Source organism: Epithele typhae (assembly GCF_022376455.1).
Source record: "Epithele typhae strain CBS 203.58 chromosome Unknown BXZ73scaffold_12, whole genome shotgun sequence".
NCBI classification, from domain to species: domain Eukaryota; kingdom Fungi; phylum Basidiomycota; class Agaricomycetes; order Polyporales; family Epitheliaceae; genus Epithele; species Epithele typhae.
The window spans coordinates 512,274-535,415 of NW_025954203.1; the positions used below are offsets into that span (position 1 = coordinate 512,274).

The following is a 23,142-nucleotide window of genomic DNA, read 5'->3' on the forward strand; positions in this document are numbered from 1 at the left end:
CATGACTGCAAAGTTTGCTGATCAACGACCGCTCTTGACACGACAGAAGGAGTGCTAAGCAAGGATTCACATCGGTTCCATGGCAAGCTCCCTCTCCTGAGCACAGCACCCAGTGCGTCGTCGGACGAACGAGCAGTATCGAAACGCCGGCTTCGCAGTTTTGACACTTGCCTGGCTGCGAATGGCTCAAAGCGTGGTTCTTAGCCCCTGGTCGGACTTGGGGGTATAAATACGATGTCGCGGATAGCAGGTACGTAATCTCCGTCGGCATATCCCTGGTGGTTATTGGTTGGTTGTAAGACGAAACAGCGACAAGGCTGGAAGCACATGCCCCAACGATAAGCGCACCATCTCGCACACAGCTGAAGCGCGTCATGGGGTGTCATTGCTACATATCACGTACAAGCATGGCCATAATACATCTAGCATATCCAGCGTGCTAGCCAACCACCCACTCTCGAGAAAACGTACATGCACCGCGAGGCGAAACGACGAAAGATGTGAAATGCCCAGATTGTGGACTCACGGGGACACGCGCGACTGCATCAGCTCCCAATCGACTCCCAGCCCTCTCCGAAGCCGTTGGTCCAAGCGTGCGGGGCTTCATGTTGTGCATTGCAGCGGCGCGTGCGCGTGGCCGTCCGGGTCATCCTCTCCTCGTGTGTCCCTCGATTAGTGGTGGGGGTGCATGGTCGAGAGCCGTCCCGCGGAACCAAAGACGAAGGGGGATGGCGCCGACGTAGAACGCTTAGTAGAGACGGACGGGCTTGCCCATCGTCGACTTGATGTGAAGCGACTTGACGTTCTGCCAGTTCTTCTTGAGGAGCGAAACAAGGAAGTTGATGCCTGAAGCGGTATACAGTCAGACGCATATAGTCGGGAAAGACCAAAGCGGACGTACTAAGCATGACGTTCGCGAGGACCTGGTCGTCCGTCATCTGAACGTGGCCGACCGCAACACCCAAGCAAAGGACCTTCTTGAGCTGGAACTTGATTGTCGAGCGGACCTCCGTGATCTTGTTCGTGAGGTCCTCGGCGTGCGCGACGGGGGTGGGGAACTTGCCCGCTATATGCACACGTATGAGCCCCTGCAATTTCGGAGCAGGGCATATGCAAGATACGCAGGGAGGGGACGAGACGGACCTTTGGAGAGACCGGGACCAAGGAGACGGGGGATGTTCTTGATGAGGGTCTCAGAGGCGAGGAACGCGTCGTACTTCTTGGCAAGCTTCTTGACGAGCTTCTTGTTCTTGTTGAGCTTCTTCAAGTCGTCAACGGACATGTACTCAAGTTCGATCTGCTTGGCGCGGTCGATGTCGGCAGCATCGGCGAGAATGCAGATGGACATGCGAGGACGGGGGACATGGGGGAGCCTGGGTGGAGTACGCGGTCGGCTTGCAGCAAGAAGTCGAGCAAGAGAGATACGCACTTGACAGTACCCGAGAAACGCTTGTCGCGCTGGGGGTCGTAGTTCTTGAGACCAATCTGGAGCTCGATGGTCTCGACGAAGTTGCGCTTCTTCTCGCCGTTGGATTCGACAAGGAGGTCCTTGATGGAGCCCCGCACGCTTGCCACTGAGAGCTTGCTTCCGCTGTGGGCCGTGATGAGCACGGATACCCTCTCACATGGCTGACGCGACGGCGCACCTCATGCTTTTTGTTGAGGAGGGGGTCTTGAGGGCTGTTGACGGATTCAGGATATTCACGATCGTCTCACTCGCCACGACCGCAGCGCCGTCCGTGGGAACGAGCTATACAGTCGCCTCAGCCACTGCTGCGGGCGCTTCTTAATGCGGGCCGAACCGCTCCGGGATTAGGCGCTCGCGGCTTCAAGCTGCGTCCGCGCGCAAGAAAGGGATGGAAGGTGTTATGTTGCGGTGGCAGAACGGAGTGTTGATGGCGTAGTAATGGTTGCGTGGACAGGTCATTCCGCGCCGTTCTCGCACTTTCTCGAAGGCACGTAACGCTGGCGCACACACGAACACGGCGCGGTGACTCGCATTGGGTGGCCCGACTGACAAACAGAGCGACGCGTCCGCGCGCTGGTCACGCACGCGACGCGCACTCGCGCGTCGCCGGTCGGGCTATATAACATGCGCTCGAAGCCGCCTCGCGCACCGACACCCCCGCCCCGTCTCCGTTCCCGTTCGCGCCGTCATCCTCTTTTCAGAGCTTCAGCCACCACCACCGACCCTCGGTCCGGCCCTCTCACGTGCTTCCCTTCAACCAGTTCCCCGCGCCACAGCCTCCCTAGTACCCCTCCCCCTCCTTGTCTTCCCGTGCATCCACCCCTCCACATACTCATCGCGCACGCTCTGGGTCCGCTATGGAGCTGACTTTCGTCACCGAGCTCGGCCAGTCCTTCGTCGTCGAGATCGACCCCAACATGGAACTCGAGAACGTCATGGCGCTACTCGAGGCTGAGGTACGTTTGCCTTTGTTCTCCATCCTGCGCTCCTGTCCCGACCCGAGCAGTCTGGCATTCCTGTCAGTGACCAGAGCCTCTCTTACGAAGGCCGCGACATCAGCAATCCAAAGGCAACAATGGTCGAATGCGGAGTCGGAGACAAGGCCATGCTCCTTCTCCGCAAGAAGGTGCACATTGCAGGCACCAGTCGGTCCGTATTTGCCCGTCTTCGCACCATCGTTCTATGCTCATTCGTAGTGGTTAACAACTCGTGCTTTTTTCCAGGTCGATGGAGCAGGACGCGGAGATGATGCGCCTCCAGCTTCTCGGAGACCCCATGCTCATGGCCCAAATACGACAGGTACGCCTGATTGTGAGCCTCTCACCTACACACATGCCAATCCCTCCCCGCTCCAGCGCAATCCAGAGATCGCGGACGCTGCACAGAACAACCCCGCGCGCTTTGCAGAGTTGCTCCGGCAGACGCACACCATGCACGCGGAAGCAGAGCGCGAGCGCCAAATGCTTGAAGCAGACCCTTACAGCCTCGAGGCACAGCGCAAGATTGAAGAAGCAATCCAGCAGCAGGCCGTTCTCGAGAACATGGAGCACGCGCTCGAGTATTCGCCCGAATCCTTCGGGCGCGTGATCATGCTCTAGTGCGTACTTCCGCATCCCAACCCTCGGACTTTTATATTCACACTGCGTGCAGCATCTCTGTCGAGGTGAACGGTCACCCCATGAAAGCCTTCGTCGACAGCGGTGCCCAGTCTACCATCAGTACGCCGACCTCTCTCCCTGCCCACCCTCCCATCCAATCTCACCATCCCTCTAGTGAGCCCCGAAGCCGCGGAAGCGTGCGGGATCATGCGCCTCGTCGACCGCCGCTTCGCCGGGATCGCGCGCGGCGTCGGGACCGCCAAGATCCTCGGCCGCGTGCACTCCGCGCAGCTCAAGCTCGCCGACCTCCACCTCCCCTGCTCCTTTACCATCATGGAGGGCCGCGACGTCGACTTCCTCTTCGGGTTGGACATGCTCAAGGCCCACCAGGCCTGCATCGACCTCGAGAAGAACGTGCTCCGGATCCAGGGCCGCGAGGTCGGCTTCCTCCCCGAGCACGAGCTCCCCGACAAGGCGCGCAACTTCGAGGTCGACCCGGCGACCGGCATGCCGGTGCCCGCGTCCGCGTCCGCGCCGAGAGCGGGGCCGTCGACGCCCGCCCCCGCGGGCTTCCCGGGCTCGGGCAACACGCTGGGGGCGGCTCCAGCGCCGGTCGCGCCGTCGGCGGGCGTGGGGCGCGGGGCGGCGCACCCCACTCCCCCGGCGAGTGCGCGGCCACCGACGAGCAGGTATCCGGAGAGCGCGATCCAGACGCTGGTGGGGCTCGGGGCGACGCGGGAGATCGCGGTCGCGTCTCTGGACGCGGCGGGCGGGAACTTGGACGTCGCGGCGTCGCTGCTGTTCCAATAGCGACGGCGCGGGCGGGGCGTGGAGGACTCGGACTCGGACGGACCTTGCAATACGCAGCCGACGCACGCACCACTGACGTGTAATTGTATAGTAGCACACGACAATCGACCCTAAAATCCAACCACAGCGGCCGCGCTTCAGATCACGGTCGTCGCCGTCCTCCTGAGGCCACCGCGAAAGTTGCCCATGCCCGTCGCACGCTTCCGCTCCGCCTCCATCCGCAGACGCGTGAACGCCTCCCGCACGTGCTCCGGGCGCAGCGCGGTCGCAGGCCCTGGCGGAGGCACGAAGAGGCTGCACCCCGTCCTCTCCCTCCCCCGCCTCTGCCTCTTCCTCTTCCCGTTCTTCCCCACGTCTTTCTCGTCCCCGCGCTTCCTCTTCAGCTTCGATGCGGCGGGCGGGTTCGAGTCTTCAGCGGCGGGCGGGAGCTCGATCCCGGCCTCTTCGTACGCGGCCTTGACGGCGAGCGCCGCGCGCGTGAGTGCACCGACGGTCTCGAACGCGAGGAAGCTCGCGACGTCGACGGTGTCGCCCGGGCGGAGCGCGAGCCCAGGGGGGAGCCCCAGGAACTCGCGGAAGCGCTTCACTGGCCGACGGCGGTCAGCCTACGACCCTCCGCGCGAAGAGGGAGAGACGCACCGTGCAAGGAGGTGAACGACGCGCGGCGGCACCGCGCGAAGTACGCGTAGTGCGCGCCGGTCATGGCTCGCGTCCGCGCGTCCGCGTCCTTGAGGAGCGCCTGCGACGCCGCGTACGCGATGGCGTCGTCGTCGTCGCCGGAGTCGGAGGGGTCGTCGAGCTGGGGGAGCCCGGCGGTGTACACCGTCGAGAGCTCCCAGGGGAGCCTGACTGTGAGCTTCTGCGGCTTCGGGGGCAGGTCCTCTGTCGTCCGTGTCCTCGTGTGAGTGCGAGACCCGTCGAAGAGGAGGAGGAGGAGGAAGAGGAAGAGGAAGAGGGCCACGCACCGGCCGTGTCCTCCTCTTCGAAGGCGTCGGCGTCGGCGTCGACGGCGCCACCCGCGCCCGCGGTCGCGTCGGCGGCGGCGCGCGCGTGCTTGCGCACCTCCTTCCAGGAGAGGTACGTCCGGAGCCGGTCGGCCTTCGCGCGGTCGTGGCGGACGACGAAGAGGAGGTCTTCGGCGGCGACGTGCTTCGCGCGGCGGCGGGTGGCCGTCTCGCGGGCCTGCAGGATCTGCGTGCGTTTATGTAAATGGGGCAGTCAGTGGGGGTTTGCAGGGAGGCTGGCCAGGGGGGCGCGGGGGCGTACGATCTCGACGACTTGGCTCCGGACGATGTCTTCGACGAGGTTCGCGGTTGAGGCGAGTGGCTCGATCACCTCGCCGAAGACGTACATCATTTGGGATATCTCGGTGGTGAACAGGTGCGCCTTTCGGTCGGTGGTTTCGGCTTGAACGGTTTTGCTCAGCGGAGCCATGGTTGATGTATGGAGGTAGCGGCGTAGAGGACGGGGATGGATGTGGTAGGACGGAAAGGAGAGCTGGAGATTTTAGAAACGTTAAAAACGAGAACGACCACCAGCCGGTGTCCACTTACAACGACGCATGGAGAATCAGGACGCACAGACCAAGTGGGAGAATCCAGGGTTCCGGGCCAATGCATACAATGTGCCAAAGCGCCCTGTGACGCACAAGACATGACGAGGTCTAGCTTCGGAGGACAAAGATGCATAGTCAAAGCGTAGAGAAAGGGATATTGCTGTGAGGCCTTTCTGCACATGTTCGACCTTCGAAGCAGGAGTGTTGCGTCGTGGAGCAAGAGCGGCGCAAAAAAGAGAAAAAAATGCATACATGAGCAAAGAGCAACCTCAGATGAGTCTGACCGTAGTCCGAAACGGAGATGCATTTCGCTCGCCGGCGGTTGACCGTCCTGCGGGCCTGCAGAATCTGCGCTCACAAGAGTCAGCGGGTATTGGCGGGAGAAAGGTTAGCGTGGCATACGATCTCAATTATTTGGCTCCAGACGGCGAAGGTTGCAGTGTAGAGGAGCGTCCCGTGGAAGGAGTTGTCCACTCTGAGGCACAAGAGGAGAACTGGAGACACTCACCAGCACCCACTCACAAGAACAGAGCACGCAAAGACCAAGTGAGAGGAATTCCAGGCCAATGCATACAATGTGCCCCGTAACGTACAACACCACGACGAGGGTCCAGGTCAAAGCAGAAGCAAAGCCAAACGAACAGAAACCAAAAGCATACATAAGCGAAGAGCAGCCTCAAATGAGACTGACCGTAGTCCGCACGAGCCCGCCCCGGAAGTTGCGCATCCCCGCGGACCGCCGCTGCGCCCAGTCGCCCTGCATGCGCGCGAACGCGTCCTGGATGTGCTCCGGGCGGAGCGCCGTGCGCGCCTCGGTCGGGGGCAGGAACAGGCCGCAGACGGGGAGGGGCGTGTCCGCGTCGAGCTCGGGGCTCCCCTCGCGGCGCATGCGCTTCGCGTCGCCGCCGAGGCCGAGGTCGCGCGCCTTGCGCTTGCCGAGGAGCGGCGAGGAGCCGGCGTGGGTGTCGCGCACGAAGGAGTCCTCGAGCGACCGCTTGACCTCGAGGCCGGCGATCGTGAGCGCGCGGACCATCTCGAAGGCGAGGAAGCCGACGATGTCGACGGTGTCGTCGCCGGTCTTGAAGTCGAGGGAGGCGGGGAGGTTGAGGAACTCCTTGAACCGCTTGGCTGGGGGCGGGGATAAGGAGAGGGGTAGGGGGGAGAGTGGCGGGGCTCACCTTTGCGGTACGTGAAGGAGGCTTGTCGGCAGTCGGAGTAGTGCTGGTACTCCTCTCGCGTCATCTGCCGTGTGGCGTCGTCGGCCTCCTTGAGTCGCTGGATCGAGGCTTCGTGAGCCTCGATGTCGTCCTCGTCCTCTTCGTCGTCCGTTGGGAGTACGTCGGAGAACATGTTGATGATCTCCCAAGGCAGCTTGATTGTGATCTTCTGCGCCTTCGCGGTGAGCTTGTCTGTCATGTCGCATGAAAATGCTGAGTGAGACGGCATATGATGATACACGCACCGTCTGCCCCATCCTCCAGCTGCTCGACCTCTACACCACCACCGCCAGTGGCGTCCGAGTCCTTCGCGTGCTTCCGGACATCCTTCCATGAGAGGTATGTCCGCAGCCGATTGACCTTCGCACGATCGTGTCGAATGAGGAAGATGAGGTCTTCTGCGGACAAGTGTCGAGCTCCCCGCCGGTTCGCAAGGGCACGAGCTTGCAAGATCTGGTACTGTGTCGGCGTCCCGTGTCAGGCGGAGCATACATTCACGACGTACGAGCTCGATAAGTTGACTCCGGACGATGTCCTCGACCAGGTTGACGGTTTCGGGGTTCGGGTCCTGGACCTCGCCGAAGACGAACATCATCTGCGATATCTCCTGGGAGTACTTGTACTCCCTATGAGCTGGGGTGTCGGCGCCATAGCCCTTCTTGTTCCCCGACGCCATGGCTGCTAAGCGTGGTGCACAAAAGAGGGAATAGTCGAGCCAGAATATGCGGCAAGCTGAAGCAGTGAAGGTAGGGAGGAGGTGGATGGTGGCGGGAGTCAAGTACACGGAGCGCGCGCTCTCCTCCGTTTCGACCTGTCCCACCACCGTCCCAAGTACTCTCAGCCTGCCAGTACTTCGACCTGTATGGCCAGGTTCTTCGGATGCCCTCTCGCTCGTCGGCTTCATGCATCGATGCCTCTATAACTGCGGTCCCCAGCAGGGCTGACAAGAATGGCTGAAACCCTCCAGCATGCTTCGCCCTCGACCACAATGGAGCAGCTGGTCTGCGGCTAGTCCTATCCGACATCCCAAACACGCTGCTGCTTCGTGCTGATCTATGACGACGCTCGAGGGCGACTAAGCATATAAAGGCGCATACAACCAGGCGTTCTCCAAACCTACACCCTCCCGCACTATGGTCACCTGCAGCACCCAAGCCGAGGCAGCTCTTGCTTTCTGTCGCGCAATCCATGCAAGCGACATCGATGGGATTGACGCACTCCTCTCCGACAAGTCGTCAATGGCAAGAAGAAGGGCGGAGAGCCGCACCACACCGAATTCGTGATGTTCGTCGGCGGGCACAAGCAAGATCTCGTCCGCAGTGGAGTTTGCGGGTTGGCACAACAAGAGTAAAGCATGAGATGCGTTCTACATCCCCGACCCGTTCCGTATGTGTACATTTCGAGCATATCGTGCGCTGAACAATCTACCACATCTGCGTGCTAGAAACCAGCACTCACTCGCTCTTCGCCTTCCCCTCCCGCCCCAAGCCGACCCCAAGCAAGAACGCGCTCCGCATCGCCGCACCCGCGTACACGAACCCGACGCTGCCCCACTCCATCGCGTTCCACCCCCAGAAGCGGAGGAACACCGCCGCGAACCCCTTCTCCTGCGCGACGGGCACCATCGTCGCGAGGTGGCCGAGGTCCGCGACGAGCAGCCCGAAGAGGAGCGCGCGCCAGACGCCGCGCGCGCGCGTCGAGGACAGCACGAGGTGCTCGTTGAGCGCGAAGAGCAGGTAGAGGTTCGAGAGCTGGTAGAGGGACACGAGCGTCGCCGTGGGCGGGGCCTGCGCCGCGAGCGCGCCGGCGGGGGTGGGCGCGAGGTAGGTGAGGTAGGCGGTGGGCTGGCCGGCGGCGAAGTAGGAGCCGACGAGGGCGGAGAGGGGCTCGATGTAGAGGAAGAAGAGGCGGTAGAGGAGCGGGATGTCGGCGGAGGAGGTGCTCATCGTGCGCTGGACCGTCGTGGTTGCCACCCTCCGCAAGCGCCGGACGCGGTCTCACCCCGCGCGCGCCTGTTGCGGAAGGTTTGGCTTGGCGCGGGGTCGATCACTTCTTCCGATTCCTGCTTTGGTTCGTTCACTGAGATTCGGCTGAGATTCGCGCCATCTTTCTGCGTTCTCTGGTACGTAAGTACCAAAGCTGCGTATCCATCATTCTGCTCCATGGTATTCACATGCAGTCTCACGGCTCATCCTTCGAAATCTTTCGAGCGTGGAAGCAGCTGCACGTCGGCGAGAATCAAGGCACGTCCAGCTACTCACGCATTTCGAGTAAGTTCTTTGAAGTCTCACAGGGGGCTCCAGGGGACCATCGTCGTGTCTGTCACACCTAGTAGTCCAGGTCCCTGGCTGACATAATCATTCATACAGCAATTAGATTCGGCCACTAGGAACACATTGTTGACCGTTCTTCACCGAATCGCTAACATGTATCTAAGCAATGGAGAGGGACGCGGCCCACATGGCACCAACAACCATTCGCTCGAACCGTATGGTTCCGTCGAAAAACGCAACCAGGGTCAATCCGCGGCAAGAAGAAATTACTTCCGTCAGACTTGGAGAGGTCATCTCTGCACGTACCTCTCCTGAGATCGCGTCGTACCCAAGCCTTGTCGTGCCATCTCCGTGCCCTTGTCGGTGCATGCAAGCACACAAGTGAATTCCCACCAGGCTGTCAGTGTTCCCCACTCCCTCGCACACAAATATATTCGACTCACGCTTTCAAATTCAAGGTCCCTCCACCGTTGGCGCTGCTTCAGCTTCCCCCGGACGGGGGCCGCGTACGAACGTAATAGCCACCCTCCCACTCTGAGACGAAGATTCGCGGCGTCGGCTGGCGAGCGTGCTTGCGGGACGAGTATCAATCGGAATGAAACGCGGGCCGGCTACTTGCTCAGAATCAGCACCAGGAACTCCTCGCGGCGGCCCGTCGGCCTCTGCCCGCTGCACCCTCGGCGTCTTCCGTAGCAGCTCATCTTCGCTCTTTCCACCCTCGGTCCGCTCGCACGTAGTACGCATCTGTGGGCCGTCAGCCAGCGAAGCTCGAACCACATCCTCTGAGCCCGATCGTCGCGCGATCACTGCACAGTTGCCGGGCCTCGCATCGCATCGCCACCGTCCCCGTTGGGCAATGGGCAGGGTCGCCGTGTTCCTGCCCCAGGGGGCTAAGCCATAATGGGCGCCAGGAACGACGGACGGTTTGAGCAGCGAGCCCGATCGGACGACGCACCTTGCCAGTCTCTTCGTTCGTCGAGACTCGACGGATCGCAAGGGCGCGCTTTGGGCTGCTTTTTCGGCGGGCGCGGTGCTTTTGGCGAGAGCGCGCGGAAGACGCGACGCGCTCGTCGTCTGTGGTTCGCGTTCGCGCTTCCGTGGGCCCGTCGCCGCATGGCTCGTCGGGGGGGTCGTGCACGTGCACACAGTTCGCCCTGAGGCTGGAGGTCAGAAACCATGTCGGCCGACGGCGTGCCTCTCCTGCGAGTTCGGCGCGCTTTCCAGAACGAGCGTGAAAGCTTGGCCCTCAAAATCCTCAGCCTCCGTACTAGCACGACCCCAGTGATGAGAAATGTGAGCGCCCGCGAGATCAAACCATGAGAATCTCAACCATTACTGGTGCGATAGTCTTCGGATTCTGTACACATGCTGAAAGTGTCGTAAGAAAGCGATTTGCAAAATTTCAGAGAAAACGGGTACGTATTGCGCCCCCAGTGGGCGAACCGGCCGCGGACCCTAGTTATGAGAAATTTCGCCGAGGCTTGGTCACGGCGCGGGTCACGCAGCCGACATCAACTCCGCTCGGCTAAGCTGTCGGATACGTCCAGTGATGACAGCATCCTCCCCGACGGCAACGTCGGAGACTGAAACTCACTCACGTTCTGTGGCTGAAGTCACGCTTGAACTGACCCAAAGTGCGTTTTCGCCCCCCTCCCGCAGACATCATGCCGGAGAATTCGAAGCAAGGCAGCCATGCTTCGTGCAATGCCCCTCGCGCAGCTTCCACCTAAGCGCTGGTCATGGGGTCGTAGCCGACGGGTATCAAATCCTCAACTTTTCTCATTTGAGAGATGTTTGCCAAAGATCGGGCTTGTTTCTGCACGGAACGACGTCGTTCTTTTTGCAAACGAAATTTAACGCATATTTCTACCAACGTGTGAATTTTCAACATTATCGGACGAGGGACGGGACCGTCAGACCAGATTTCTCAACACTGGGGCCTTTCTCATCACTGGGGTCGTGATAGTAGTGATCAGTGCCGCAATGGCAAATGCGCATCAGGGAGAACGGCGGGTGGACTGATGGGTGGCTGCTCTGACGAGTGGCCAGGTCCGGGCGCCAGGTGGATCTTCGTTTGTCGTTCGCCTCGAGGCCAAGCTCGTGGGATTCTGAACATCTGAGGAGTTCGATGAGGCTCTCCACACGTGGCTCCGATCGAGTCGACGCCGCAAAAGTGCCAAAAGCAAAGTCTGAAGGGCGGCGCTTAAAGCGGCCGGGAACGTTGAATATTAATGGTGCGCGACGAAGTGAGGCCGGGGAGACGGGATGGAAGTGATGCCATAACGCTGCGAAGCACGGTGGTTTGATCCGCCCTACGCCTGTCACTGGCCGGAAGTACAACTTAGGCCTTTAGGTGGTGTGGTCGCGGGTGGTTCAAAATACGGCGGGCGCAAGAAGGCCTCCCGAAGCGAGGCTGCGAGGCTGCGCCTACCTATGTAAGGGAGCAGTGGTCGCTGGGCAGTCACAAAGAGCTGCGCGCACCGCGCGCGTCTGTCACTGAGCGTCCGCGGTGCAACTCCGCACGTATGGGAGCCGCTGGGCCTCGAGAGTCGAAATCATTGTTGAGACGTAAGGGCCTGGTCGGCTGCCCGTGGGATGGGCTGTGGGATGGGCTCGCCTGGGGCCGAGACGGCCGACGGCCCATCCCGAGCCCATCGGGCTTTCGCTGGCATCCGCGTCACTGGGCGTCACCCCGGGTCACTCCCCATCACGAACGGTGACACCGCGCGCTTGCGCAGTTCCGTGGACGGCAATCCACCTCCCTCATGTGTGAACTCCTTCGGCCTGTCCCAACAGCTCATTGGATGCGTGAGAAAATGTGAGCTATGACCTGTAAGGCTGCCCTTATTTCCAGTGTGAATTGTCCCCCTATCGGAGCCTGATGCAACCCCACCTCTCGCTTAGGTAATCGTGCAGGTATGTGCTCGCTACCGCCTGTACTGTACACTAGTATGTGTTTGCTTCTATGCACCACCATCTACTGTGCATACACTGTGTGTCTGCATGTCTCCAGTGCCCAAAGGAGCTCAAGTGCGACACATCCACCCTGAGCACCCTCCGATCCATCCCGTAAACAGTTCAAGATCACTGCAGAGTGGCAGAGGGCAACCAACAGAGGATTGGGGAGGCAATGTGCCAGGGGAGTTATCAAGCATATCTCCTAATGGTAATCAGGTGGCTTGAATAATAGAGATAGCTCTGGTGAATGAGTGTAGTTGTGACTATTAGAGGGAAACTGTGTGTAAAGACAGAAAATAGAGGGAGGGGAAGGGAGCAAGCAGTAAGCAGAGAGGGGGAGATGGGCATTGCGGGCACGGGGAGCAGGGAAATGGCGTGACGGGAAAAGCGCCCATCAGTATGCCCATCCGCCCACGGCCCGGAGGCGTCCGAGCCCACGGCGGGATGGGCTCGAGGGGCGTCTATCGCGAGCCCACAGCCCATCGTGCTGCGGGATCATTTTGGCGGGGGACCCAGCCCATCCCACGGACAGCCGACCAGGCCCTAAGGATTGCGTCTCAGGCTGCCCTGCGGAACCGCCACCGAGAGCGCGCGATGGCGTCTGGAGGGCTGATTGAACGTGGATCAAAGCGCGGGGTAGTCAGTCAAAAGCTTGTTCTGGGAAGCCCGGAGAAGAAGGTTCACAAGTAGTGGCACGTCTCCCCGCCCGCGCAAGTCGGTGTCCGGCCGTCCAACAACCCGTGGAACGTGTTTCGGGCAAGCCAGCGGCCGTGGGCGGCACATTCTGGCTCAAATGGCGAGAGAGCCGGCGGCAGAGGGGCGCCTGCCGACGGCCGGCTGCGACTGCCATCAGTGCGCGAGTGCGCGACAGACGCTGACAGCCGTGACCGTCGACTTGATGGCTGTTCTCTCTCGTCACAGTGCGCAATAAACTGATAAATCGCGCGTCCTCCTCCTCGCCCGCCTTCGCCCGCCGCGCTCCTCCCTCGATGCCCTCCCTCGTGTGCGCTTCGGCGCCATCCGCCTACCCGCCGTATTCCTACCCCTCTTCTTCCTCGCGGCCCTCTTCTTCCTCCTCAGACTCTTCCATCTTCTCCGACTCCTCCTCTTCCAGTGCATACTCTCTCCCCACTCCCGCACGTGCCACCGCTGGATACATGTCCGCGACCCTCAAACCCCTCCCGCCCTCCTGCCCACCCTCTGCGTCCTCTTCTCCCAGCGTCAGGATGCGCCCCCTGCCCACACCACCAAGCGCACACTCGGACGGCTTCCGCCTCTCGCTCAACGGCCTCCCGCGCCCCCTCCCCGTACCCCCTCTCCGCCACTCGGCCTCGGTCCAGCAGCTCCGCGAGCCTCCGCCCCCGCTCACGCCCCCGCTCACCGCCGTCTCGCCCTCGCCCCGCTTCAGCCATGGATCGCTCCCGCTCCCACCCGTGCCCACCCAAGCTCGCCCCTCGCGCCCGCAAACGCTCCCTCCCACGAGCGTGCCATCAGCCGAACCCGTCAAGGTGTCCCTCCAGCCGCTGCCGTCCAGCCCTCCACGCCGCACCTCCCCACGCCGCCCGACCATCCGCCTCGCGATCCCCGGTCCGTCCACTGCGACCCTCGCCGCAGCCCCCGCGCACCCGTCCTTCCTCTCGCCGGCCCCGGGCACGCCCATCGCGCTCACGCTCCCAGGGCCACGCGACGCGCGCAAGCGCCGCGAGGAGGCCCTCGAGGCGAGGATGAAGGACCTCGGCTTCGTCGAGGCGCGCTCGCCGCGCGACACGCGGCCGCGGAGCGGCTCCCCCGCCGCTGACGGCGACGGCGACGATGAAGACGAAGACGACGAGGACCACGACGTCGTGCTGCTCGTCGACCCCGACGAGTCCGACGACGAGGGCGACGCCGCGTCGCAGCTGCCGAGCTTCTCCCGGCCATCAACGTCCTCCGCGCCCGCGCCCCCACAGCCGACGCACGCGTCGCCGCCGCCTCTCGCGCGGACGCACATGCGCTCCGAGTCGCGCGCGCAGATGCGCGGGCTCTTCCCGCCGCCGGCGCCGTCGCCGATCGAGACCCCGGGCTCGGCGATCGAGGTCCGGGTCGAGGTCGAGGTCGTGACGAACGAGGCGGTCGCGCGCGCCAAGCGGCGGTTCAGCCGGAAGTGGGTGCGCGAGCGGCGGGGGAAGCGGTCGACGGAGAAGGACTTCACCGAGATCCTCGCGCAGCTGAGGAAGCTCCGGTGAGCCCGGTCGTCTGCCGTTCCCCAGTCCGGACGCGGACGGGTGGTTCGCGCCGCGTCTGCTGGCGCCTTTACGCCTTCACGATTATGCTCATGCCCCCATGCCCGCGCGGCTCGCGGTCCTCTCTCGGGGGCGCGATCCGTCTCGTTAGACTAATGCCGTCAAGGCCGCTGCGTGGTCGGGATGGTTATTGTACACTACGTTACGTTCGGAGGGATCTCTCTTGTGGTATCTGTACGATGCACGGCGCGCGCCCGTTCCATATAATTATATACTAGACCCACTCCCCCACGGGGCCCACCACTCGTTTGCTGTATTTACTGTTTAATTATAATTCACCCCGCCCGGCGCCGTCGTGTAGACGGCAGCCGCGACTTTCTGCAAGCTCTGAGGCAGTCTTGGCGTTCGACGAGGCACCCGTGCTCAAGATCTTAAGCTCTCAAGCCCGGCGCGTCGCTTGGAATGGTGGCGACGGCGACAGGTGCAGTACTGCCCGAGAGTGCCCGAGCTACATACATTGAGCTTTATCAAACATGCGCGAGAAGCGGACACACGCTACGCCGCTGCGCACGCCACAGTACCGCTTTGTGACACTCACCCCCGCCAAATTCGGCGTTCACGGCGCCACAACTTGGGCGCGCTTCGACTGAACAGATCATACGACGCTGGCGTTCAACGTTCAACGTTCGGCGCTCAGCGCTCAGCGCTCTGATCAGCAGCCACACGACGCGACGACCTCGCAGATGCCGGTGAAGAGCAGGATCCGGCACACCGCGCCGAAGGCGCAGAACGCACGGGGTGTGCCATCGGTATGTCGGTACATGAAATTAATACTGCACAGAGCTCTCCGAACCCCGAACCCCAGCCGGCGGGCAACCAACGACGTGGGTCAACACCGGAGCGCTCGCCGCTCGGCCCCCCGTCGCCACCGCACGGAGAGCGCAGGGCGCAGAAGGCAGACGTCCGCCAAAGTCAAAGTCAAACGGCCGCGCCGGCGGTGGAGTCGTCGTAGCCGGCGGGCATCCGCGCGCCGGGCGGGGGCGGGACGCGTGCGCGGAAGTCGGCGGCCATGTCGGCCATGCGCACCCAGTGCACGTGGTCGTGCGTGTTCACCCACTCGATGAAGCGCTCCTGTGGGTGGGTGGACGAGAGGGGGGGAGGGGGCGTTTGGGTCCGCGGCCGGACGGACGGGCAGGGACACGGAGGAGGATCGGTGGGAAGATTCGATGGAGAGGTGCACGGAGGAGAGATGGGGGTGTCGGGTGTCGGTGGTCGGTGAGACATTAATGCCCGTGACGAGCCGCCAGGGCGAGGGCGCGCGCAAAGGGAGGCGGAGAGACGGAGGTGGAGTATTGAACTCGATCAGCGGCGAATTGCAACGAGATTGCGGGGCTTACGAGCATCAGGAGGACGTGCGGCCGTCTGCCATGTTGAACCCGCGTCGAGGTCAGATAGCGCCAAGCATGTTCGTTCAGTCGACGGTAGGGATTTATGCCAAGCTTTACGCACCCACTGACATCCGGGTGGATCGTGATTGGGAAGATAAAATTCTCTTCTTCTCTGGATTCCGGAGTCGAACGTCATATCAGAGACCGTTTCACCCCCGGGAGGCAATGGCAACGGGCGTGACAGACGCTGCTAGTGCGCATCTCGTCGCGAACGCCTTGACTCGGTGAAACACACTAACCTGTATAGGTACGTGAACATATCTTTCCACAGCTGCTCCACATCACGTGCGTTCACCTGCGAAGCGAATGTCACGATGTCAGCGAAGCACAAACCTGGCCAAGCGATCGTGCGCGACGGGAGAACGCACCCAGCCGTGCGAGTTCGGGCTCGACTTGATGAACCTGCAGAGTAAAAATTTGTTGGTGCGCCATACCGCTTTCGACGACCGGGGATCGCGTGCAGTCGAATTCGACACGTACATCATCGGCGGCAAATCGTCAAGGTACCAATTCGCCGGGATCTCGACCAGCCCAGTCTCTTTGCCACGCACGAGCGGCTTCATCCACGTTTCGGCCTTGGCCTGGTAGTCGATCTTCGTCCACAGGTCCTGGTCGCGCAAGTAGTAGGCCTGGGAGCTGCAGCGGGTGGGTGAGAGTCCGACGGCTGGCACGTGATCGTGACATACTCATGAGCCATGTTCGAGTGATCTGTGCATCGAGAATGAGTCTACACGAACGTGGCGAGACTTCCGTGACGCTTTCTCGTACCGTATTCGATGCCCTTGTCCAACAAAATCATCGTGCCCTCTTTGCTGGTCTCCCACCAGGGCGCCACGCTGCCTTTGGGAGGCACGCCGTTGCAGAACTTGGTGAGCATCTCGTGAGTGTGGTTAAGAATGTCGAGCTGCTGCTCGAAGGTCATCGACACCGGGTTTTCGTGCGAGTACCCATGCAAACCGCTGGCGATAAGAGATGAATATGACGTCGTGATCGATAGTGGTAGTCATCAAACATTTCATGGCCGGCATCGCGCACCGCAGCCATCTGCTCGGGGAACGTGTCTAGACTGTGGCCTGGGCGACTCGATGAGAAGCGTACGGCGTCTCGGGAGACAGTGCCACGGACCGGGAATGAACCATGTCGTCTTGATGTTGTACTTGGCGAACAGCTTCAGGAGCCGAGGCGTGCCCACTTCGCCCGCGAACACGCCCTGGATAACGCGCACTCAGCCAGTAGAGAGATGGAAACATCTGGACAGGGGGACTCACACGGGAGATGTCCAGAGGGGAGTCTTCGCCTCCGTAGGAGCCCAACCTGCGATACGAAAGATATGAGGTCCCCGAGGTCGACTGCACATAGCATAACGGCATCGCACCAGCCGGCTACTGCATCCACGTCCACGCCGAAACCGATGAGCACTTTGCGCGGCATGAAGGGCTCGGAGAATTTACGACGGCTTAGAGATGAGGTGGGAGGAGGGGCTGCGTGTTGGCAGTCGGGAGACGAGCAGTGATGGGTGGGAGACGGAGCCCCGATGGGCCATCCCATGGACGGGGCCGGAGACATCAAAGCTTGGGATGATCATGCTGCCCCGCCCCGAGCTGAACGTTCTGCCTGAGAAAAGACCCGTACTGAGCACCTACGTTATCAAGGATAAAGCCGCGTCAATGGAGGGACGCACCTATGTGTTGATACACTGTGATTGGGCGAATCACAGCTCTTAATGCAGTACTTCAAAGTTAGTAGGCGAGTAAGAGCTGCATCATCGACCCGCGCTTTCAAGGTGTGAGACCGGCTCCCGGGCCGGGTGATAAGCGAGTCAAGCGGTCAGGTCGTGCAGGCTTGCTTCCGACGCTCATGACGGCATTTCTGTCGCCCACGCTCGTTGCTTTCTCAAGCACGCCTCGCATCGCATCTCCAATCCCGCACCAGAGCCTCCCATGCCCTACCCTCGTATCAGCGCTGTATCCCCGCCCCCCGCGAGATGAGACCTCACCCTACAAATTACTGTGGGAGCCCTGCAGTCGACGCCGGTGAAGACGTCGCCAACGATGTGTGCGCCCCGAATCGACTTGCTTCCCTTCTTTCACCGACGCGACCCTCGACCCTCCTGCTATGGCCGACTCCGAGAAGGCAGCCCCTTCGGCGGCCAGCCCCGGCGCCGCTCACGGAAGCGACCAGACGCTGAACACTGTCCGGCACGCCGACGATGTCCTGCTCGCCAAGTTGGGGTACAAGAGCGAGTTTAGACGCGAGTTTTCAGTAAGTCTTCATCCCCGTCTCTTGCGCGAACTCGATGGAGCCGAATCTTCGCAGTATTTCGAGACGATCGCGTTCGCGTTCTCGATCATGGGCGTCGTCGCATCCGTCTCGTCCACCCTGTCCTTTCCCCTCGTTTCTGGTCGGTACGCTCGCCCACGTCCATAAGCCGGAGGGCTTACCTTGCCGGTGAACAGGCGGTCATGTCGGAATGGTCTTCGGATGGCTGATCCCGTGTCTATTCGTGATGACAATCGCGGCATCTCTAGCGGAGATGACCTCGTCCATGCCGTACGTCCTCTCCTGCATTTGTCTTCCACGGAGAGAACGCCTCGAGCCCTCGTTTCAGCACAAGCGCGGGGCTGTACTACTTCTCTGCCAAACTCGCCCCCGACAGATGGGCTCCGCTCGCCAGCTGGATCACAGGATGGGCGAATGTCACGGGCCAGGTTACCCTCGTGTGCTCAATCGACTTCACCTGGTACGCTGCCAGGCCTTCGAACCTTAGCGAGGCGCTGACAGACCGTTCACGGCAGTGCACAAATGATCACCACCGCTCTCAGCGTCGGTTCAGACGGTGCCATCAACCTCGGAGCTGGACCGACGTTCGGCATTCTGCTTGCGATTCTTTTCACCCATGGCATTGTCTGCTCTGCGGCGACGTCTGTTCTTGCGAGACTGAACCTCTTCTACGTCGCGGTCAACGGTACGCACCTGAGGGGCTTGAAATTACGACATGAACGCGTGTTGATCTCAGCTTTCACAGTCGGCACGACCATTGCAGCCATCATCGCGTTGCTCGTGTGCAGCAAGAACCTGGGCAACCGGGTAGACACGACCACAGCATTCACAATGTATGAGAACAACACGGGTTGGACGAACAGTACGTAGTACCGTCCATGGGCATTGCACATTGCATCTCGCTAAAACCGGCTAGATGCCTGGGCGTTCCTCCTCGCATTCACTTCGCCGATGTGGACGCTCACCGGCTGTGAGTCCTCATCATGCTCTCTAGTCACGCCCGGTCCCGCCCCGGCATCTCATCGCACCCCTTTGATTCGCAGACGACTCTGCCGCGCATATATCCGAAGAGACCGCCGGCGCCGCGCGCGCCGCGCCGATCGCCATCCTCGTCGGCGTCGGCGCGACCGCGACGCTCGGCTGGCTGCTCTACATCGCCGCGTCCTTCGCGACCGCCTCGGTCGACAGGCTCCTCGGCAGCACGCTCCCGCTGCCCATGGGCCAGCTCTTCCTCGACGTGCTTGGGAAGCGCGGGATGCTCGCGCTCTGGAGCCTCGTCATCGTCGTCCAGTACGTCACCGGGGCCGCGCAGGGCGTCGACGCGAGCCGGGTCGTGTTCGCGTTCGCGCGCGACAACGCGCTGCCCGGCTCGCGCTGGTGGAAGCGCGTCCACCCGGCGACGCGCACGCCGGTGAACGCGGTCTGGCTCGTGATGGTGCTCGCGGGCGTGTGCGGCCTGCTTGGGTTCTCGGAGGCGGCGCTCACGTCCCTGGCAGGGTGAGCGTCTCAGCTTCCTTGTGTTCGAGCGCTGACTCCTGGGCTCGGGTCGCAGGTCGTCGGTCATCGCGCTGTACATCTCGTACGCGACCCCCATCTTCCTCCGGATCACCTCCGGGCGCGAGAAGCTGGTCCCCGGCCCGTTCTCGCTCGGGAAGTGGTACCTCCCGCTCGGAATCGTCGCCGTCTGCTGGGTGTCGTTCATCGCGGTGCTGCTCATGTTCCCCCCGGCCGTCGATCCCTCCCCGTCGGACATGAGTGAGTCCCTTTCCTTCCTTCCGGGCGCACGCACGACGCTGACCGCGCGCCGCAGACTACGCGGTGGTCATCATCGGCGCCGTCTTCGTGCTCGCGGGGCTCTCCTGGGTCCTGTCCGCGCGCAAGTGGTTCACCGGCCCGGTGCGGACGGTCGAGGGTACTGGGCCGCTCGAGACGGACGGGAAGAAGGGGCTGGAGGTGTTCGAGAAGGAGGTGTCCCAGACCAGCACCTGAGAGAGGCGAGGGGCTGTATGTTGCCTTTTTGTGCTTCAGATTCGATTCATCCGTCAAATCTCCGGGAGATGTGGGAGCCGGGGGTGAATTTGAGGACACGATGGCGCCCAGGAACTGTACGAAGTGCGTCAATGTGGACTGGCGGCTAGCTACTCATCCTCGTCGGAAAACCCAATCCACTGTATATTCAACCGTAGAGCTCGAGCGTCGCTAGCTGTTAACGGTGTCCGCCAGTGGATACTGGGCAGGTCGGGATGACGCTCCGCTGCAGCCAAGAGTGGTGGCCTGGGAAAGTCCGCACGAGAAGGAACCTTCCTGACGGTGTATGTACCACTTCTCTCCCAGAGAACCCGTCTGACCACGTTGTACGCTCATGTGACCAGAGATTGGGAGATATTCGCACCGTACTCGATAAGAGATCTTCAATGTCGCCACTCCGGATCCCTCCCACATACCATACCGTTCCGCCCCTCACTGCTCCGATCCCACCCACCGCGCTACCAAATATCGCCTGGATGCCTAAGTTCAAGCCGTCCCAAGCTCTCAGAAAAGAGCCAGTAATGGATGACACCGGAGAAGCCCCAGACAGCGAGCACGGCCGCCGAACGGTGAACCTGCAAAAAGTACGTCCTCGCGCCCGCCAGCCGTCGGAGCCCGCGCGCTCACCCGAGTCGCTCGCAAGTACACCAGCGTCGCGGACGCGGGCGTACACCGACCCACGGCGAAAACGCACCACCCGCCCGCGCCCGCGCCCACGCCCGAGTCCCTCCAATATTCGAGACCCGCTGCGCGCCGCGGCTCAGTGCGCGACGCGGCCCGCAAGGCTGCCGTCGACACGCACGACACGCACGACCGCGACCCCCTCCTCCTCCGCCCCGCGGCCCCGTCTGCGAGCCGGCGGCCCCCCAGCGCCCGCCTGGACACGCTCTCCCCCCCGCCGACGCACCTGCGCTCTCGGAGGGCGATGAGCATTCAACGTCCGAAACCGCCGGCAGTGGCGGACGATCGCGGCCAAGACGCTGCCGCCCATGGGTCCTCGGCGCGCGCACGCGCTCAGCGACGGTCTGCGTCGCCGGTGTCGGTGCCGATGCCGATGCCGGTGCGGGCGCGCACGCCGGGGGAGACCCGGGGGGACGCCGTCATGCGCATGTGCAGGGAGTTCGGGATCCCCGCGGAGAAGGCGCCGGTGCTCAGGAGACTGGGGCTCTCGGACGAGCGGGTGCGGAGAGGGCAGTGGCTGGGGAAGCTGCGGGAGGACTTTCAGAAGGAGTTCGCGGCGGTGATGGTGGGCAACGGGATCAGCGAACTTGATGCTTTTATGGTGCTTTCGAGCGGCGCGGAGGCGAGACCTGGTACGGAGTAGCATGTTATTTGACAGGCCCGGAGTAGTAGTACTTGGTGATGGTGCTGACAATCAAGCGTGATAAACGACCATGATTAACTGAGACGGTGGAATGGTGCGTATATAAGCAACAACATAAACGTACGGGAAAAAACGGCGCAGATTGGCCAGGTAGCACGATAGCTAAGAGAAAGACGGTTGGCCCAAAGTACAGACGCATCGTATTAAGCGGCGTGGATTGCTTGGCATTTGTATTGTACAATGTGCCGGAACGTCCGTGTTGTGGACAGTAGGATGTAGCTATCGTTTGGAGCCCTTGCCCTTTCCCTGCTTCCGGCCTCCGGCGTGTGGGTCGTCGGGAACGTCGAGGAAGCCCCCGAGCTCTAACGCGTTGCGCGCCGCCTGGTTGATGTGCTTGAATCGGTCCGGCCCGAGATGGATGCCACCAAAGTAGCGCGTGACGACCACGAGCACGTCTTCTACTTCCTAAACTCCGAGAAGCACCATCAATATACGTACTTGGAGACACGGTAAAGAGACGCACCAGAATCTGCAGGAGGTGGGCGAGACGCCCGCCTCCAGCGTTCTCGCCGTCGTCATCGTTATCTGCGTATGAGGATGAGTGTCGGAGCGGTGTGAGTGGGCGCAATCCGGACGTGCCTTGGTGCAGAAACAGCCCCTCTCGACATCGCCAGGCGTTGATGATCGGATGCGCTGCTCGAGATATTCGACGATCTGACATAAGATGCGCCAGAACGAGTGGAACCTGTATTGCCGTTCGTCAGTGAAGTCTGTCCATAGAAATAGCAGCCCCCCTATGTCAGAGGAAAATAGGGCACGGTATGGTGAACGCTTCAGCCACGACGAGCTTCACACTGACACCATAGTCATGGCAAGAGAGCGGGCGCGATCATGCCATCTGTGCGAGCCAGACGTTCGGCCTCGTTCGTGTGGGCGCGGGGGACGGAGGGGTTCGCAAGAAAAGAACGAAAGAGGTGCCCACCTGCGACGGATGCGTGATCCTGCACGCCCTCCCCACGAACGCGCTCTTGCGGTCCAAGATGGGCTCCGCCTCGACGATCGTCACCCCCGCCGGCATCTCCACCGGCCCCTCGGGCACGACGCGCTGCTCGCTCGCCGGCCCCGAGCTCTCCTGCGCCCTCTCCTCCTCGACGAGCTCGCTCAGCACGTGGCTGCGGCCCTCCTCGCGGAGCATCGCGCCGACCATGTTCTCGCTCGTGCGCTCCCGGAGCCACGTCGCACATTGCTCGCGGACCCACTCGAGCCCGTCGAAGACGCACTCGGTGCCGGGCGCCCACTCGACGGCGCCGCGGGAGATGTAGGTGCGCAGGACGGTGCCGAAGAGCGCGACGTCGACGCCGTAGGGCCCGATGTAGCGCGAGAGCAGCTGGAGCTGCGGCGGGTTCTCGGCGGGGTATGTGGACGGGAGGGAGACGAGCACGGAGACCGTGGTCGGCTGGTCTGGATCCTGACTGACGTTCGGTGCGCCGTCGATGCTGGGGAGGAAGGACGTTGAGACCGGGGGGAGACGCGGGAGGGTGGGAGACGGACGAACCTCAGAGTAACCTCGTAGCGTGTCGTGCCCGGCTCGGGGCTGGTGGGGGGACCGCCACGGTCGGGGGACTCGCTTCTGGCGCGATGCGGAGGCCACCATATCTTGAGAGCGTCTTCACCATAGATGCTCTGCAAGACTGGGAGGTGATTGTTCGATTGGATGAGGGCGAGCCGATGAGGATTTGGACGCAGAGAGGGATCAGAGCTTCGCGCGGGGGGTCGCCGGGAAGGAAGGGCGCGCACCGCCTAGTTCAGAGGCGATGGCCTCGTGCGATGGATCCCCGTCCTCCAGGAGCTGAGCGATGAGTTCCTCGATGGTGTTGGGCGGGCGGAGCATCGTGAAGCGGATAACTGCAGTGGTCAGCCGTCGGGTTTTTCGTCGTCTTTCGCGAGTCGTCCAGGCCGCA

General features: G+C 62.0%; 10 protein-coding genes across 10 annotated transcripts; 4 read left to right on the forward strand and 6 right to left on the reverse strand.

Moving 5' to 3' along the window:
- Positions 1–748: 748 nt before the first annotated feature.
- Positions 749–1,651, reverse strand: BXZ73DRAFT_76084 (ribosomal protein L1; the record flags this gene model as incomplete). Its single annotated transcript, XM_048022346.1, has 5 exons — positions 749–846; positions 902–1,066; positions 1,144–1,373; positions 1,430–1,591; positions 1,647–1,651. 5 exons carry the CDS (start codon positions 1,649–1,651, stop codon positions 749–751), a joined length of 660 nt encoding a protein of 219 aa, XP_047879884.1.
- Positions 1,652–2,325: 674 nt separating this feature from the next.
- Positions 2,326–3,066, forward strand: BXZ73DRAFT_76085 (uncharacterized protein; the record flags this gene model as incomplete). The annotated part of the gene is made up of 4 exons (XM_048022347.1): positions 2,326–2,424; positions 2,475–2,617; positions 2,692–2,767; positions 2,824–3,066. The coding sequence occupies 4 exons, from the start codon at positions 2,326–2,328 to the stop codon at positions 3,064–3,066; spliced, it is 561 nt and encodes a 186-aa protein (XP_047879885.1).
- A 947-nt stretch (positions 3,067–4,013) lies between these two features.
- Positions 4,014–5,310, reverse strand: BXZ73DRAFT_99587 (TFIID-18kDa-domain-containing protein; the record flags this gene model as incomplete). Its single annotated transcript, XM_048028053.1, has 4 exons — positions 4,014–4,462; positions 4,516–4,758; positions 4,842–5,067; positions 5,143–5,310. 4 exons carry the CDS (start codon positions 5,308–5,310, stop codon positions 4,014–4,016), a joined length of 1,086 nt encoding a protein of 361 aa, XP_047879886.1.
- A 797-nt stretch (positions 5,311–6,107) lies between these two features.
- BXZ73DRAFT_99588 (TFIID-18kDa-domain-containing protein) lies at positions 6,108–7,324 on the reverse strand (the record flags this gene model as incomplete). The annotated part of the gene is made up of 4 exons (XM_048028054.1): positions 6,108–6,559; positions 6,610–6,840; positions 6,894–7,101; positions 7,154–7,324. The coding sequence occupies 4 exons, from the start codon at positions 7,322–7,324 to the stop codon at positions 6,108–6,110; spliced, it is 1,062 nt and encodes a 353-aa protein (XP_047879887.1).
- Positions 7,325–8,102: 778 nt separating this feature from the next.
- On the reverse strand, positions 8,103–8,594 carry BXZ73DRAFT_43917 (uncharacterized protein; the record flags this gene model as incomplete). The annotated part of the gene is made up of 1 exon (XM_048019236.1): positions 8,103–8,594. The coding sequence occupies one exon, from the start codon at positions 8,592–8,594 to the stop codon at positions 8,103–8,105; it is 492 nt and encodes a 163-aa protein (XP_047879888.1).
- A 4,274-nt stretch (positions 8,595–12,868) lies between these two features.
- BXZ73DRAFT_76088 (uncharacterized protein) lies at positions 12,869–14,104 on the forward strand (the record flags this gene model as incomplete). The annotated part of the gene is made up of 1 exon (XM_048022348.1): positions 12,869–14,104. The coding sequence occupies one exon, from the start codon at positions 12,869–12,871 to the stop codon at positions 14,102–14,104; it is 1,236 nt and encodes a 411-aa protein (XP_047879889.1).
- Positions 14,105–15,079: 975 nt separating this feature from the next.
- Positions 15,080–16,980, reverse strand: BXZ73DRAFT_43686 (glycoside hydrolase/deacetylase; the record flags this gene model as incomplete). Its single annotated transcript, XM_048019193.1, has 12 exons — positions 15,080–15,232; positions 15,499–15,523; positions 15,611–15,661; positions 15,789–15,844; positions 15,918–15,951; positions 16,030–16,185; positions 16,236–16,257; positions 16,318–16,508; positions 16,562–16,622; positions 16,675–16,759; positions 16,818–16,863; positions 16,925–16,980. The coding sequence occupies 12 exons, from the start codon at positions 16,978–16,980 to the stop codon at positions 15,080–15,082; spliced, it is 936 nt and encodes a 311-aa protein (XP_047879890.1).
- A 684-nt stretch (positions 16,981–17,664) lies between these two features.
- On the forward strand, positions 17,665–19,818 carry BXZ73DRAFT_99592 (amino acid transporter; the record flags this gene model as incomplete). Its single annotated transcript, XM_048028055.1, has 10 exons — positions 17,665–17,811; positions 17,866–17,950; positions 18,006–18,099; positions 18,158–18,289; positions 18,345–18,514; positions 18,575–18,691; positions 18,746–18,799; positions 18,873–19,326; positions 19,382–19,584; positions 19,640–19,818. 10 exons carry the CDS (start codon positions 17,665–17,667, stop codon positions 19,816–19,818), a joined length of 1,635 nt encoding a protein of 544 aa, XP_047879891.1.
- A 560-nt stretch (positions 19,819–20,378) lies between these two features.
- On the forward strand, positions 20,379–21,181 carry BXZ73DRAFT_99593 (uncharacterized protein; the record flags this gene model as incomplete). The annotated part of the gene is made up of 2 exons (XM_048028056.1): positions 20,379–20,441; positions 20,501–21,181. 2 exons carry the CDS (start codon positions 20,379–20,381, stop codon positions 21,179–21,181), a joined length of 744 nt encoding a protein of 247 aa, XP_047879892.1.
- A 279-nt stretch (positions 21,182–21,460) lies between these two features.
- On the reverse strand, positions 21,461–23,072 carry BXZ73DRAFT_89049 (ribosomal protein S5 domain 2-type protein; the record flags this gene model as incomplete). Its single annotated transcript, XM_048025148.1, has 6 exons — positions 21,461–21,646; positions 21,705–21,766; positions 21,821–21,926; positions 22,164–22,677; positions 22,737–22,872; positions 22,979–23,072. The coding sequence occupies 6 exons, from the start codon at positions 23,070–23,072 to the stop codon at positions 21,461–21,463; spliced, it is 1,098 nt and encodes a 365-aa protein (XP_047879893.1).
- Positions 23,073–23,142: the final 70 nt, after the last annotated feature.